This window comes from Heloderma suspectum, chromosome 1, assembly GCF_057233095.1.
Source record: "Heloderma suspectum isolate Gila_16-S chromosome 1, 16-S_ref, whole genome shotgun sequence".
In the NCBI taxonomy this organism is placed as follows: domain Eukaryota; kingdom Metazoa; phylum Chordata; class Lepidosauria; order Squamata; family Helodermatidae; genus Heloderma; species Heloderma suspectum.
The window spans coordinates 58227723-58242074 of NC_139458.1; the positions used below are offsets into that span (position 1 = coordinate 58227723).

General features: G+C 39.2%; 1 protein-coding gene across 1 annotated transcript in view; it reads left to right on the top strand.

The window, feature by feature from the left end:
- PRKD1 (protein kinase D1) overlaps positions 1-14352 on the top strand; it is a 147360-nt gene that overhangs the window by 61759 nt on the left and 71249 nt on the right. The window contains exon 2 of the mRNA XM_084827267.1: positions 13130-13268. Coding sequence (XP_084683393.1) covers positions 13130-13268 — 139 coding nt within the window. The remainder of the gene's footprint in view (positions 1-13129; positions 13269-14352) is intronic.

The window sequence follows — 14352 nt, forward strand, 5'->3', positions numbered from 1 at the left end:
AATGCAACACATCTGGAGAGTGCAAGTTGGGGAAGGATACCTTAAAAGAGATTAATCAAATTACCTGATACCTTTATCTCCCCCAAACCACTGTGTTTGTTGGGAGAATGCTGTGGTTCACTGTGGAATGTTGACATGGATTCTTAATAAATTAATTCTAGCTGGAGCTCTCTGAGCAGGCATAATCATTAACAAAGAATACATGCTTCTGAAAGTATACTGGCATAAGAAGAATGTAAGGCAACACAAGAGGTTACATATTTCTTGCCTGTTAAAGATAAGGAAGGTATCTGTTATGGTTATGCACTAACATTTTCTGTTAAAATAATAAAATATTTTAAGGCTACTAAAATGCCATACAAATTGAGTCAAACTAGCTACTCACAAGAAAAGAAATGATTACTTCTTTGAGGTGAGTAGTTAGCTGTGAGGTGATATGGGAAGTTAATTTAAAAATGTAAGGAGTTGAGTACAGAACCTAACCCATGATATAGATGATGATCTGAGAACAATCCTAAATAGTTTTAAATATGTTATGAAGTAATTAACCAATGTTAATTGGCTATTGGTACATTGGTACTGATCATTCCAACTTTTGCAATGTTTCTGAAGGTCAGATGAAGAAGTTCCTAAATCACAAAATGGCAGAGGCATGGCTGAATGTAAAAATGTGTGAAACTTCTGTTCCAGCCCCATGAATTGGAATCTTTAAAGTCATCTTCTGAATGACTTTACAAGTTCATTCTGCTTTACTACCCCTGGAGGAATTTTAGTAGTAAAGCAGAATGAACTTGTAAAGTCATTCAGAAGATGACCCAGCTCCAACTTTTCAATTAATCATGATATTTTTGTCATGATGTGCCAGAACTGCCACCACCAAACAGGCTTTTTAATTGTACCAATAAGATTGTTTATTCTTATGGTTAGTTTTCTTCTTCGACAAACAACAACATTAATAAAACATGCACATGGATTTTTGACTTGTTAACCATTTCAGTTTTTAGATAAATGTAAAATTCTTTAAAAAACACACACACAAAATTTAGGCAATTTCGATCACAGCAGGAACAGGAAACAAACTATTCCCAAATGGGTCTCTTTTATGGCCTGCTGCTGCCATGCTAGCTATTTCCCTTCTACAGTGGAGGATACATGCAGCAGAAGTTTCCTCAGGAGTCAGGGCTGCGTGTTCTGTTTACTTTTGGTTTCACTTTCTATTCCCCTCCCCTGTACCTTGCATTTATATCCAGACTCCTCCTCCTTGTTCATATATACTCCATTTCCCTAAATTCTGTATTCATTGACCTTCTCTACCTTTGCACTTAGAGGCAAGGCTGAGAGACAGAGAGACAGAGAGAGAGAGAGAGAGAGAGAGAGAGAGATGCACTTCTGTACACTACCTGCAGTGCAGAATATGAACAATCAGGTTATCTCCCATCTCCACAAAGTGCTGTTAACATATTCATAGAATATAATTAGAAATTGTATAATTATTCATGGTGCTATCTTTGATCTAGGCTATATTTTACTAATTGTTTTAAGAAAATTTCAAAATCTGATTTAAATTAGAAAATCTGATTTACATTTTAAAAATCTGATTTTTTTATTTTTTAAAAAATATTTTATCAACCCTGCCAAAGTCTTTGCTGACACAACACCACTGTGCTGCATGAGACATGCTCGCACCTTGCAAGAAATTAATGAATTAAATAATTAAAAACTCCTTTAAGAACAAAGTACCCACTTATGCAAGGCTGCCTGCTGTGTCTCTGTATAATTATTGGCTCTGGCCTTAACTTCTTTCAGTCAGGCTCCACGGGGGTCAGTAAGTCTGCTCTGGTCTATATTAGGTGTAACTGGACCACTAAAGAATCCTGGATTGCAGAGATGAAGCAGGACCCCTGACCTCATAGGGGGTTCCCAGTTGCATCTGTGCATGAGTTTTTGCTAGGGTTTTCCTATATCCAATGAATGATCACGACGTCCAGATCAGTGGACATGGACTCTTTAAAGAGGGGGGGACTCTTTAATCAGTGGCCAATTCTTACTCTTAGGCTGAAATTCCGGATAGATTTACTGTTTGTTTGTTTACAATATTTATATATTGCTGCAGATCAAAGATTTCAGAGCAGTGAACAAGATAAAAGAATAAAACCCCATAATTAAAACATTTAAAGAAACATTTTCTGAACTTAATAAACCGTGGCTGGTCACTCAGGGAAGGGCTCTCGAAATAACAATGTCTTCAGGAAGCACCGAAAGCAACACAATGTTGGCGCTTGCCTGACCTCCAAAGGCAGGGAATTCCACAGGAAGGGGGCCACTATGCTGAAGCCTCTCATCCTGGTGGACTCCGATCAGGCCATAGGTCCATGTGGAACCACCAGGAGCAAGCCCTCCAATGACCTCAGTGACCGGGCAGGTTGGTAAGGAGAATAAACAGAATGGAACTTACTTCTGAGTAAAGAAAGCATAGGATTGAGCTGCAAAACACTTCAGAAAGAAAGCTCTTTGGATGTGATAGAGAACAAAAAATACAGTGAATTCAGTTCAGCTTAACTTATTAAACTTAAAGGAATCTTTAATATTTTTTTAAAAAGTTTAAAGCATTTCTTGTCACAAAGGACTAATTGGATTTCTGGCTACCAAAACCCCCTCTGTCAGTGATGATTGACTGGGGGCGGCCATGTTCTCGCCCACCATGGAGTTGAACATAATATGCCAACAATTTTATATCATGAAACAACTCAGCATTTCAGGGTAGGAAATGAAGAAGAGATGTAAGTATTTGAAAGTGCCAAGAAAATATTGGAGGGCAGAAAAGAATGTGGCATGAATGTGCCTTTCTAAAGACAATATTAAACTGAAGAAAGGTGCTTTGTACCCAAAGAATGTGCTCCTATTCTTTTTGATCAGTAACTGGGAATAATTGTTTCAATTGAATACAGTTGTGTAGGCTTGAGCATGTTCATTCCAGAATGTTTACCATGTTGCTGTCTAGAGGGCTTTTGAATAGAGTCTTCAGTTTTCAAACAGAACAAAACCCCAAAAGCTGAATATATGGACATGAAGTACACTCATCCAAAAATCTTCTGCTCCTTTAAAGAACTCCATGCATTCACTCTTGTTTTCCCCAGTGTATGGAACTATCTCCCTGAACATATACATGGTGACATCTCTCCCTTCCTTCAGAGCCCTCCTCAAAACTCAGTTTTTCCATGTGGATTTGGACTTTTCCTTTTTATCCTCATTTCCAACTGTAGCCAAGTTTTTAAGTATTGGGAATATTGCAACCCTGTCTCCAAATTACTGGAAGGGGACAGTGTTACTGTTAGTTCATAGGAATTTTGATCACCACTTGCCTTAGGATCTCTATAGCCTACGTGGTTTCCTGTGATTTCTTCCTTTTCCCCTTTCTTTGCCCCCCCCCCCCGACCTTCCATCATTACTGGGAGCATACGTGTTTTACTTTTGCTCCTGCCTGTGTAATGGAATACAAAATAGACTGAACAAATGCTATTTTTTTGAAACTCTGCACTGTACCTGCATTTTTATGCATGAATATTTGTGAGTAAAACTATTTTCTTTCCTTCACTGAAGAAGGGTATGATCTCCATTATTAAGATAGCCTTGTGTGCACATGGGACTGGTAAATGCTCATCCTGGTTTTCCTTTTTGTTTTTCTCTACTAATTGCCTTTCTAACAGGAGGCATCGTAACTAAATAATCCCATCATTAAGTACATGTAATGGAATTTACCCAGATTATTCCCTCCTTCTGCTCTTTCCCCATAGTCTACTTCACATTGCAAGCTCTTTAGAAGCAGGGACCTGTCTGTGTATATAATAAAGACCCATTTCTTTACTCAGGCGTTCCCTGAGTGAGTGTGCTGCCCAGTCTGTTTGTTTGTAATTATTTGTTATAGTGGTTGTAATTGGGCTTAATTTTTATTAATGTTTTATATTAATGTTTTAGCAATTATTATGTATTTGTAATGCATATCATGGGGTTTAATTTTTTTTTCAAATTGTCTTGTAAATTGCATATTTCTTATTTGTATTTCATTTCTATACCAATAGCCAAAGCTCTGTGGGCGGTTCACAAAAATTCCACACCATAAAATACAAGATAATAAAACATAGTATAACATTTTTAACATGCAAATTTAAAACAATTTACACAGCTAAACAATTTCAATAAAATAGTAGACCTGATAAAGACAGCTGACATAAATGCCGTATCATATGCCATTAAATGCCTGAGAGTAGAGGGCAGTCTTAACCTGGTGCCAAAAAGATGACAGTTGTTGGCACCAGGCGGGCCTCAGTGGAAAGATAGTTCTGCACATGCGGATCAACCACTGAGAAGGCCATCGCCCTCCCTCTGTGGAAGGCCTCTGTTGTCAATCGTAGTGTTTGGGTAGGTTCATGATGGGAGAGGTGCTCCATCAGGTGCTGCGGTCTTGAGCCATATAAAGCTTTATAGGTTAAAACCAGCATCTTAAATGGGGCTCGGAAACATACAGGCAGCCAATGCAAGTGGGCCAGAATTGGTTGTTGTATACTCAGACCTTCTGGGCCCAGTTATTAATCTGGTTGCCACATTTTGCACAAGCTCCAGCTTCTGAACAGTCTTCAAGGGCAGCCCCACATAGAGGGCATTGCAGTAATCTAACTTGGAGGTTACCAGAAAATAGATGACTGAAGCGAGTAATTTTTGCTGGTCCAGTTGTTCCCCTGCAATTTTCTATCCCTCCCTCCAATTTGCTCTGGGGAGGGGTCAGGGGACCTTCCAAAACAGCGTGGGAGATGGCACTGGAGTGTGGAGGGGGAATCGGCTCCCTAAATTACATTATGCTGCTTTGTACTTGACAGACAGTAGAATTTACTAGTGAACATAGGCGCACAAGAGTATTCAATAAATGTTCATTGAACGTTAGGTATATGATTTGAAATTAACATTTTGAAAAATGTATATTTGAAGTAAAACTGTATTTATGGCATATGTTCTTAGTAAAGCTAAAAAGTATTGCCTATTACTTAAATGCAGTAGTGGCAATGCTGGGAAAACAATTATCAATGTGAATACTAGGGATGGGCAAACTCACCTTAGCCCACCTTGTGCGCTGCTCACCGGACCCCCCGCCCCCGGCCACATAACCCTGCTCACTGTGCCTGGTGAGCTGCCGGGTGGTCTTCAGGCACCTGGTGAGCAGCGTGCAGCTTCCTGCTCCCTCACCAAGCCGCCATTTTGTGTAAATGGGCCTCTTTATGGCCACCATTTGCGCAAATTTGCCCTTTATGTAAAAGGCCAAGCCACTATTTGTATGCAAAATGGAAGCTCGGTGAGGAAGCGGGAGGCCGCGCCCTTGCCCAACTCAGCATGCAGGCTGGCACCCAGGGGGCTGAGCCAGCGAGAAATCGCCGAGCTTCAAGCCCCAACCAGATGCCTGCGACATCCCTAGTGAATACTAAAATAATAATAATATTGAGGAAAAGGAGGGGGATCATACTAAGTTTATGGAATTTATGCCCTATTGATTTAATGTAAAAAAAGTCATGACTAACTTGTCCCATTGATTTCAATGGAACTTTAATTCAACAGGCACAGTGATCCTAACCCACAGATCAGCTGGTTGGTAGGGTTAAGATGGACCAGAAATGCATTCCTAACACAGCCCCAGCATGGGCTGTTTCAGAGGCAGGGAGAGGTGGCTTTGGATCTGCTCGACCCAAACACCTCTGATCCCCCCGAGGGTCTTAGGATTGGGCCCCTCAGTTACGCCAGATGGCATAATTCATTCTTACCCATTGGGTCAAGGAACAATGCTGGTTTCCTCATTAATTATGAAAGCCTTTATGTGAGGATGTTGTTTTGAAGCTTAGGCTCTTCTTTTGGAGTTTCCCATAAGCCTGCTGTTACTTCCCTCTTGTGCATGGTAGTGCTGTTCAGGCTACATAAGGTTAGGGATGGATGAATCTGTCAATTTCAGTTTCTCATTTTTATAATCCTAAATTCGTTTTTTCCCAAGTCCACATCGGTTTGCAATTCATTCTTAAAGTCCATATGAAAATGCATATACATATTTTTGTGCTCATTTCTTCTAATATGCACATTTGTATGCAATTTTGTCTAATGTGCATTTTTGTAAGCAGTTTCCCCTAATATGCACTCTTGTACATTATTTTCACTAATATACACATTTTATGCATGTGTCTTCACATATGCACATATGCATTTTTTAAATTAGATTGCATTGCAGAATTCATAGAGGTGTGAAGACTGAAGTATAACTGCATTTCAGTTTGCATATTGGTTCAGGAAATACAAATTAGGTCCTACGTAAAGATCGATAGTCTGAGACTGAGTTTGTGCCTGTTAGCATGGGATGAAGCTATTCTGTGTTTGTTGTCTGTATTAGAATTTTGTTTTATTATGGTGTATATTTACCATAGCATTACATTCTGTCAGCTGAAAATCTTAAAGGCTTTTAAGCGTGATATATTGGAGGAAAAATATTTGCCTATCTTTTTCCTATTCAGTAAAAAGCTGATATACATTTATTTGTTCTGTCCAATACGTAAGTGTTTAATCTGTTTAAAAGCCTCTGGTTGGGCTGCCATGGCAACCAAACAATGATTGAAACTGTGCTGTCATAGTAAACTTGTGTGGCCTGGACTCTGAAGCATTTGTGAAAAAATAAGGCCTACTAAATGCTATAGGAATCCATTTGAATGTAGAGAGAAGACCTTTGTGTGGAAAATAATGCACAGGAAAAAGTTGAGAATGCAAACATCTCTTTGGCTCATGACCATTCTTGCCTTGTTACCTTCAAACCATGGTGGCAAAAATAGTTGTAATTATTTCTAAACAGTTCCTGACTAATCTCTTGTATATAAAAGAACCTTGATCTGGTGAGAGGTGTTCAAAACCTTCAAAGAAGACATTTTGATTTGTTAATAGCATCAGGGAGACCAAGGTTATTTCACAGGCTGCGATTCTCTGAAGCTGCATGGAACTGATTGGCAGGTGATTCAGAACAGACAAAACCAAGTATTTCTTTACACAATGCGTAATTAATTTATGGAGTTCACGGCCACAGGATGTGTCAGTGGCCACTAGCTTTAAAAGGGGGATTAGACAAATTCACAGAGGATAACGCTCTCAATGGTTTTTAGGCAAGATGGCTAAATGGGGACTTCTAGGTACAGTGGCAGCATGTCACTGGATATCAGTTGGAGAGTGAACAGCAAGGCAGAGCTGTTTTCCTCACGCTCTGCTTGAATGCTTCCTGGGAAGCATGTAGCTGTTGACCACTACTGGAAACAGGATTCTCAGGGAGATAAACTTGTTGGATGGATCCAGCAAATAGTTTGTTTATGTGGGCAGGTAATAATCCTAGCCTGAAAAACATGGGTACATGTTGCTGCTGCTGCACTTCAGTATGGCTGATCACTTTGCAGAAACAGGCTTACATTGGTCAGGTTGAGGCAAGTGCCAGGGTATTTTAGCTTCATCCCTTTTCCCATAGACCTAACTCATTCGTGCATCATTCATGGTGTGAATGACATGATTATGGTGCCCTGCCAACTTCTCCTGGCCAGGGGACCAACTATTGTATTGCTTTAGGTGGTTAGTTATTGTGGGGAAAAAAGAGAGATGTAAATGAAAAACTACAACTTTTCATTACTCGAGGCCTGTTTACCATAGAGAACTCTCTAAAGCAGGTGTTGAGCCAGGAGGTAGAGAACTACGATGTTACCAAGCTTTGGGGTCTTCCGAAGACTGGTCACCACATTAATCCTCCCTCACACACCATATCACAAGCATATCAAAATGGTTGTGTGAATCAAGTGTCATATGTGCAACAACACTGTCATCTGTGCAACAAGAACGGTGAAGAACCATAGCATCACTGCCATAGTAAGTAAATGGCACATCATTTTTAAATCACACAATTATCAAGGGATGTAATAGTGCCCAAAGGGAAGTGTTTGTGGTCTGGAATTATTTTTAATCTTTGGAACTGTCACCACTGAGGTAGATATGACTGGAATTCATCCTCGTAAACAAGTCCAAAAGAGTTACTAGTCCACAGCATTTTTACAAGCCTTGATGCTCACATCACGTCATCATTGTCTTCCTTTTTAATGCATTTATTTATTTATTATTATTATTATTATTTATAAAGGGCTTTGTTACAAAGTGCTGTACAAAAAAGAATAACTCGACAATTTAACATACATAATTACAATTATTCTAGTACAACTTAACTCAAAAATATAGTATTATAACAATAATCTTAATAACCCAAATACACATAAAAGCTGTCAGCATACTTTACTTAAGAAACAACCAACCACTCCTCTCCTACTCAAAAAGATACGTTTTCAAACCAAACCACCTCCAAACTCTCAGTTAGCCGTAATGGTAGGGGGAGGGAGTCCCGCAGCTGTGGGACAAGGTCCTGGAATGCATGATAATGAGACACCACAATCTGTGAAGCACAGTGGGTCAGAAGAGCCTGGCCCATGGATCTAGTGGCCCATCCTGGGACATACTAGGACAAAAGATAGGATAGATAGGCTGGGTAATGCAACCTTAGGGCCTTAAGGGCCAGGACCAAAATCTTGTAAAGGGCCCTGGCCTTCAATGGAAGCCATTGCAATGCCCTACGATAACAGGTGACATGAACAAAATGAGGAAGGTCCAGAACAGTCCTAACAGCATTGTTCTGAACCAGGATTAAAGGATGGAGAGTGGAAAGAGGGAGGCTTGCTAGAAGACTGTTGCAATAGTCTAGATGTGAAAGCACTAAGGCCTGAACCAGAATGTCTGCAGTCGCCTGACACAGGAACCTGCGGATCCAGGTAGAAATTACAAGTCCTTGCTGTGCTCTCAATAAAGGAGATTATTTCAATACATTATTGCACACATTTGTATACCAATTTTCAATGAAATTAGCAGTTAAAATAATAATAATATCAGTGCTCAACAATAAAACTAGACACTACATGAATAACATGCAGAGGCCCCTATTGCAGGCTTACAACTTAGATGTAAAAACATGAGGGAAAAAAAATAGAGTGGACATGGAGGGAAGGGGGGAAATTTGCACTAGGTAGGTGAGACTAAAAGGAAACAAAGGACATTATCCTATTCAACATGCCTGCTTATGTAAATTCTGTTGTGCTAGCGCAAGTGACCTCAAGTGCAATGCCAATAGCATTTGCTGGCGTGACAGGTTTCCCTGGAAAACCCGTCACACCAGCAAATGCTATTGGTTTTGTGGTAGAGGTCGCTTACACTAGCACAAAGCAATTTATGTTAGCAGCAGTGTTGAATAGGAAGCTTCCCAAATGAGTTACAAAAAACCTAATAAGAACAGAATTGAAATAGGTCATCATCGAGAGAAACACAAAGGAAAGGAGTTCTGAATACCGTTTTTAAAGACTGGCAAAGGAGAAAACTGCTAGATTTCTAAAGAGTAGAAAATGTTACATGCGTAAAGGCCTAGGAAAGAGTGAAAGCAGGTATGGGAAATCGCATAAGCAAGAGGAGGTTTAGTAAATTAGTATTTGATGGAATAGTGAGAACAAAGGAGAATAGAGAGGAAGCAATAAAGATAGGTAAGAGGACATACAGAGAAGAGACTTAAAGAATAAGTAGCTTAAACTTAATTTCAAACAGTTGAGGAAAACCAGTGAAGAGCAACTTGTAGAGTTGTGGTATAGTTAACCATAGACCAAGATGTTCTGTGAGAACAGATGATAGGTTTATGGCACAATCCTATGCAGGTTTAGACAGAAAAATGTCCTACAATTCTCAGCATTCCCCATCCAGCCATTGTAGGACATTTTTCTGTCTAAACCTGCATAGGATTGCACCCTTAGAGTGCAATCCTACACATACCTACTCAGAAATAAGTCTCATTAAGCTCAATGGGGCTTACTCCAAGGTAAGAGTGCAGCCATAAGCTGAGAAGCAGGAAGACTGTTAAGCTAAATATTATGGTGATCAACATGGGATAGAATGAGAATTTGAATAAGGGTGTTGGTAGGATTAGTAGATAAGAGAGGATGGATTTTAGAAACCTGGAGGTGGAATTGACTGCTAGAGCAATTTTGTGAAGTGAAAAATAAGGATAAAAGGTAACATCCAAGCTCTTAACTTGATGAGAATAATGAATAACAATATTTTGTAATGAAAGAGTTAGGGAGCAATATAATAAGCAGTCTTCTTTCATCCAAATGAAAATGGCTCTAAAGGTAGTTTGAAATGTTAGTAATAATATAGAGGGGGGAAAGCGCAGAAGGATAGAGCAGAAAGAGTGCAGAAGGACAGAGCAGAAAGTTAAAGCTGGGCACTGTCAACATTGCAGGTCACAAGAAAACATCAGACCGCCAAAAGGAAGAGTTTAAAGAGTCAAAGGAAGGGGGAATAAAGAACTGAGCCTGGGAATCCAATAGAAGAGGGAAGCTGAGAGGAAAACTAGCCCTCAACAGAAATGTTAACATTTGTGAGATAGGACTGAAACCAAGAAACTACCAAACCTTAAAAAAATAAAGAGAATTATGGAAGGTTTTGGTGAAGATAGGCTGAGAGAAAGATTGTGCAGAGAAAGATTGTGTAGTATAACATAATTTTAGAAAGCTGAATGGAGGCACAAGGAAACATAAACTAAGTTACGACACGAAAGAGGTGCTCAGGAAGATTGGGATTGAAAGCAACATCACTGTCAGTCCCTTGATGGATAAGAAATGGATTACATCTTTAAAAAGTAGCAAAGTTTAAAATCCAGCAAGACAAAGAGACACTGTAGTAGTGGCATGGCCAATCCTCAATCCACAGGCAAAGTGAGATGGAAGCTTCAGGGTGTCATGGAAGGGCAACAGATTGATAGTTGCATGTTTACTGTCAAGAAAGGGGAGAAGTGCTTGTGGGTTCTTCTCCTTCAGGTACCAAAATAACTTGTTGGCTGGCCTTGGGTACTGTGCATGTTGATTTGTGGTGGGTGGGGAGGGTGCCATTTGTTGCTGTGCCTCTGGCAGCAACATGTCTTGGGCCAGACCAGAGGAGAACCGATCGCTCATGTTTTGTAAAGCTCCCCTGCCTGGTTGACTAGGGGAGGGAGTCCTACTTGCCACATGCAACCAGACCAAGTGGTTATTTACATGCCAGCTGAAGTCTCTTGGGAGAGAAAGGGCCAGCCTTTGGAGAGCTCTCCCTATCTGTTCGTAGTAGTCTTAGCAGTTACTGCTTTTACCTTTGAAATCAGGGGTGTGCAACATGTGGTCGGTGGACCACATGATCCCCAAATGCAGCTCCTGCCCCCCAATATTTTAAAAGATACATTCCCTCCTGAAAAAATGGTGTTCAGAGCACTGCAGAGCACCAAAAATGGATCAAATGTAGCTAGATCTGTCCTTTTTGGCACTCTGTAGTGCTCCAGACACCTTTTAGTTTTTTTAAAAATTCATTTTTGGTGTCACCTGGCAGATTGTAGTCTGTGAGGGGGGACCAAGGAGCAAAAATGGTCCCTGGACCTCCCCAAGTTGTTCACCCCCGGTTTAAATTTTAACTCTACAAACAATTTAAAGCTAGAAATGAACTCTTGTGTAAAAATGAAAATGTGCCTGTCCAGGAATCAAAATAGCGCAGGGATATCATGGACAAAGTCAACAAAGTCCTTATTTCAATTTTGTATATGCATAAGTGTACAATTCTATTTACTTATTATATTTTTATTTGTCCATTAATGGACATTCTCTGCATAGCTATCCTTGCTACTGCCTGGTTTCTTTGTTTTTTTTAAGAAATGCATATTGATGGCCATTATTTTTAGTGAAATTGCTCAGTATTTTCTTTGGGGATCTTCCAAATAGAGAGTAAATTTGTTTACCTGACGTGTTTGGAAAAGCTGATGTTACATTACCAATCATGTTTATTTTGGGAACGGCTTTTCCTAAGTACTCGTTGGAGCAATTTTGAGGCTTGGTAGGTATTGTAGGAAGAATGAGAAGCAAATTGGAGTTGGACAGACTGTTTGATTATTATCATCATCATCATCATCATCATCATTGATGATGGTGTTGGTAGTGGTTTTAAATAAGACCTTGAGGCTGAAATCGTATATCAACTTACCTGGGCGTAAGCCCCAATGAACTCAGTGGGACTTACTTTGGAGCAGATAGGTATAGTACTGCACGGTACAATATCATATTAAGAAGGGAGATAAATTTCTTAGGTCTTTCTAACGAAGTTCTAGGCTTTTTTACTGAACCATTTTGAAACCTCTTTTGACTATGATTCTGAAGCTATTTTTTCGAGATTAGGCATATATCTAGATCTATACATCTAGATCAAGATCTCTACATCTAGATCTCTACATCGACATCTGGATCTAGATATATATGCTTCCTCCAGAATTAGCGACTTTCATAGCTGTCATGTTGTAAATTAACTATTATTGTTGTTTGACTTTTGATAACAGCTATTCTAGAATAATTGATTGGAAGGTTTCAGATTCTTCAGGCCTAAATCTCATGGCAGAGATCTATGGGAATGGATTCAGAATTCAATCTTAGCCCCATTCAGGCGTTATTCAAAGTAGTTACCTCAAGATTTGAGCAGCGCCAGGACTGCACCAGTAGCAGCATCTCCTGAGGTTGTGTGCACCACTTAGTTTCTCCTCTAGTCATGTGGATATCTGCTTGGAGGGGGCCCTTGTTTGCTGATCCTGGGCCATCCAGCCTCATCTACCTCAGGGTTGTTGTGATGATAAAAAGGGGTAGACAACCATGCCCTCACTGCCTTGAACTCCTTGGAGGAAAGATAAGAATGTTAAAAGAAATAAATATGCATTCTCATATATGATGTGGGAAAGTTTAAATATGATTTAGAAAGCCACCGTATTTTCATGATGGCTATATTGGAACTGGATTTTCCAGATTGTCTCCATATTTAAAATTTCAATGCAGAAGGGAATTTGCAGTTTCCTTTTCAGGAATTTCAGTTAGCACCTTATATATCATCTGTTTACCCCTTTTTGTACTGGATTCAAACTAACAAAAGAGTACTTACATTCAATTTATAACTGAAATACATTCTCAATATTATCCATTTTCAGTTTCCTGAATGTGGCTTCTATGGAATGTATGATAAAATCCTACTTTTTCGCCATGACCCTACAACAGAAAATATTCTGCAGCTGGTAAAGTCGGCTACTGATATCCAGGAGGGTGACCTCATTGAAGTTGTCTTATCAGGTAAAATGCATATTTTTATGCCCTTGAATTTTGTATTTCCTAATTGCTAACTTCACTGTGGGGTTCAGGTATGGTCCTAGTTGAGGAGAGAATAGTTCTGTCTACTAGGCCTGTCTCTTGACCCCACCAACAGTTTATCACTTTTTTAAAGGCGGGTACAGACAAAGAATCCTGCTGAATCTGGCAATGGATACATTAAACCAAGTATCCTGTTTTTAACTGTGGCCAGACAAATGCCTCAGGAAGTCCACAAGCAAAGTATACAGTCAATGTCGGTACTTGGGAGCTGGTTAGTCTTACCAACACTCATCTTGGATTGAGATGTTTTGCTGTATGCCTAATTTACAAAGTTTTATTCAGATTATGTGGTATGCATGTTTTAATAAGCTTATGGAAATAACTGTTTCTTGTGTCAGAAAAGTAACAATCAATGAAGTTTAGAGTGATAAAGAGGCTATCTAGACACACCATCTATTCTGCAAATGGCATTTGCAATATTTTGTGGATGTATTTTCTCATAAAAATATGTAAAATCAATTATAGATTTTTTTTCTTTTCCAGTAAAGAGCTGAAGATAACGAGTGAAAAATATGGAGGAAAATTTTCAGATTGTAGCATTTGACACTACTGCCTTGATAGTGTTTTATGGAATATACATCTCATTGAAATAGTTAAATCTACTGAGAACCTGTAGAAATGAAATCCTACTTACCAATCAGCCAGACCTAACTGCAGTATATAAGATAACATATCCACAGAGTTTCAACAAAAAAGACCAATTCCCAGGCATTTGTTAATTATCACAAGTCTTAGTTATATGGTTCAGAAACACCAAATCCAAGCCTGGATATAATAAAAAAAAGGAAATTTATCCTTTTCATTCCAGGAAGTGGGATGTTACTTTGGCAATATGTGATCTCTTCTATTTCTTTTACCACAGTGCTACAATACGTACAGATTTCTGTTTGGCACGTGTGTATTTTTTTTTCCTTTGAAATGCAGGCAACATAAAATCCTTCTCATTCTATTGAAATTACAAAAGGAGCTGTCTAATTTTTTTTTTTAAAGCAAAAACTATGACGAA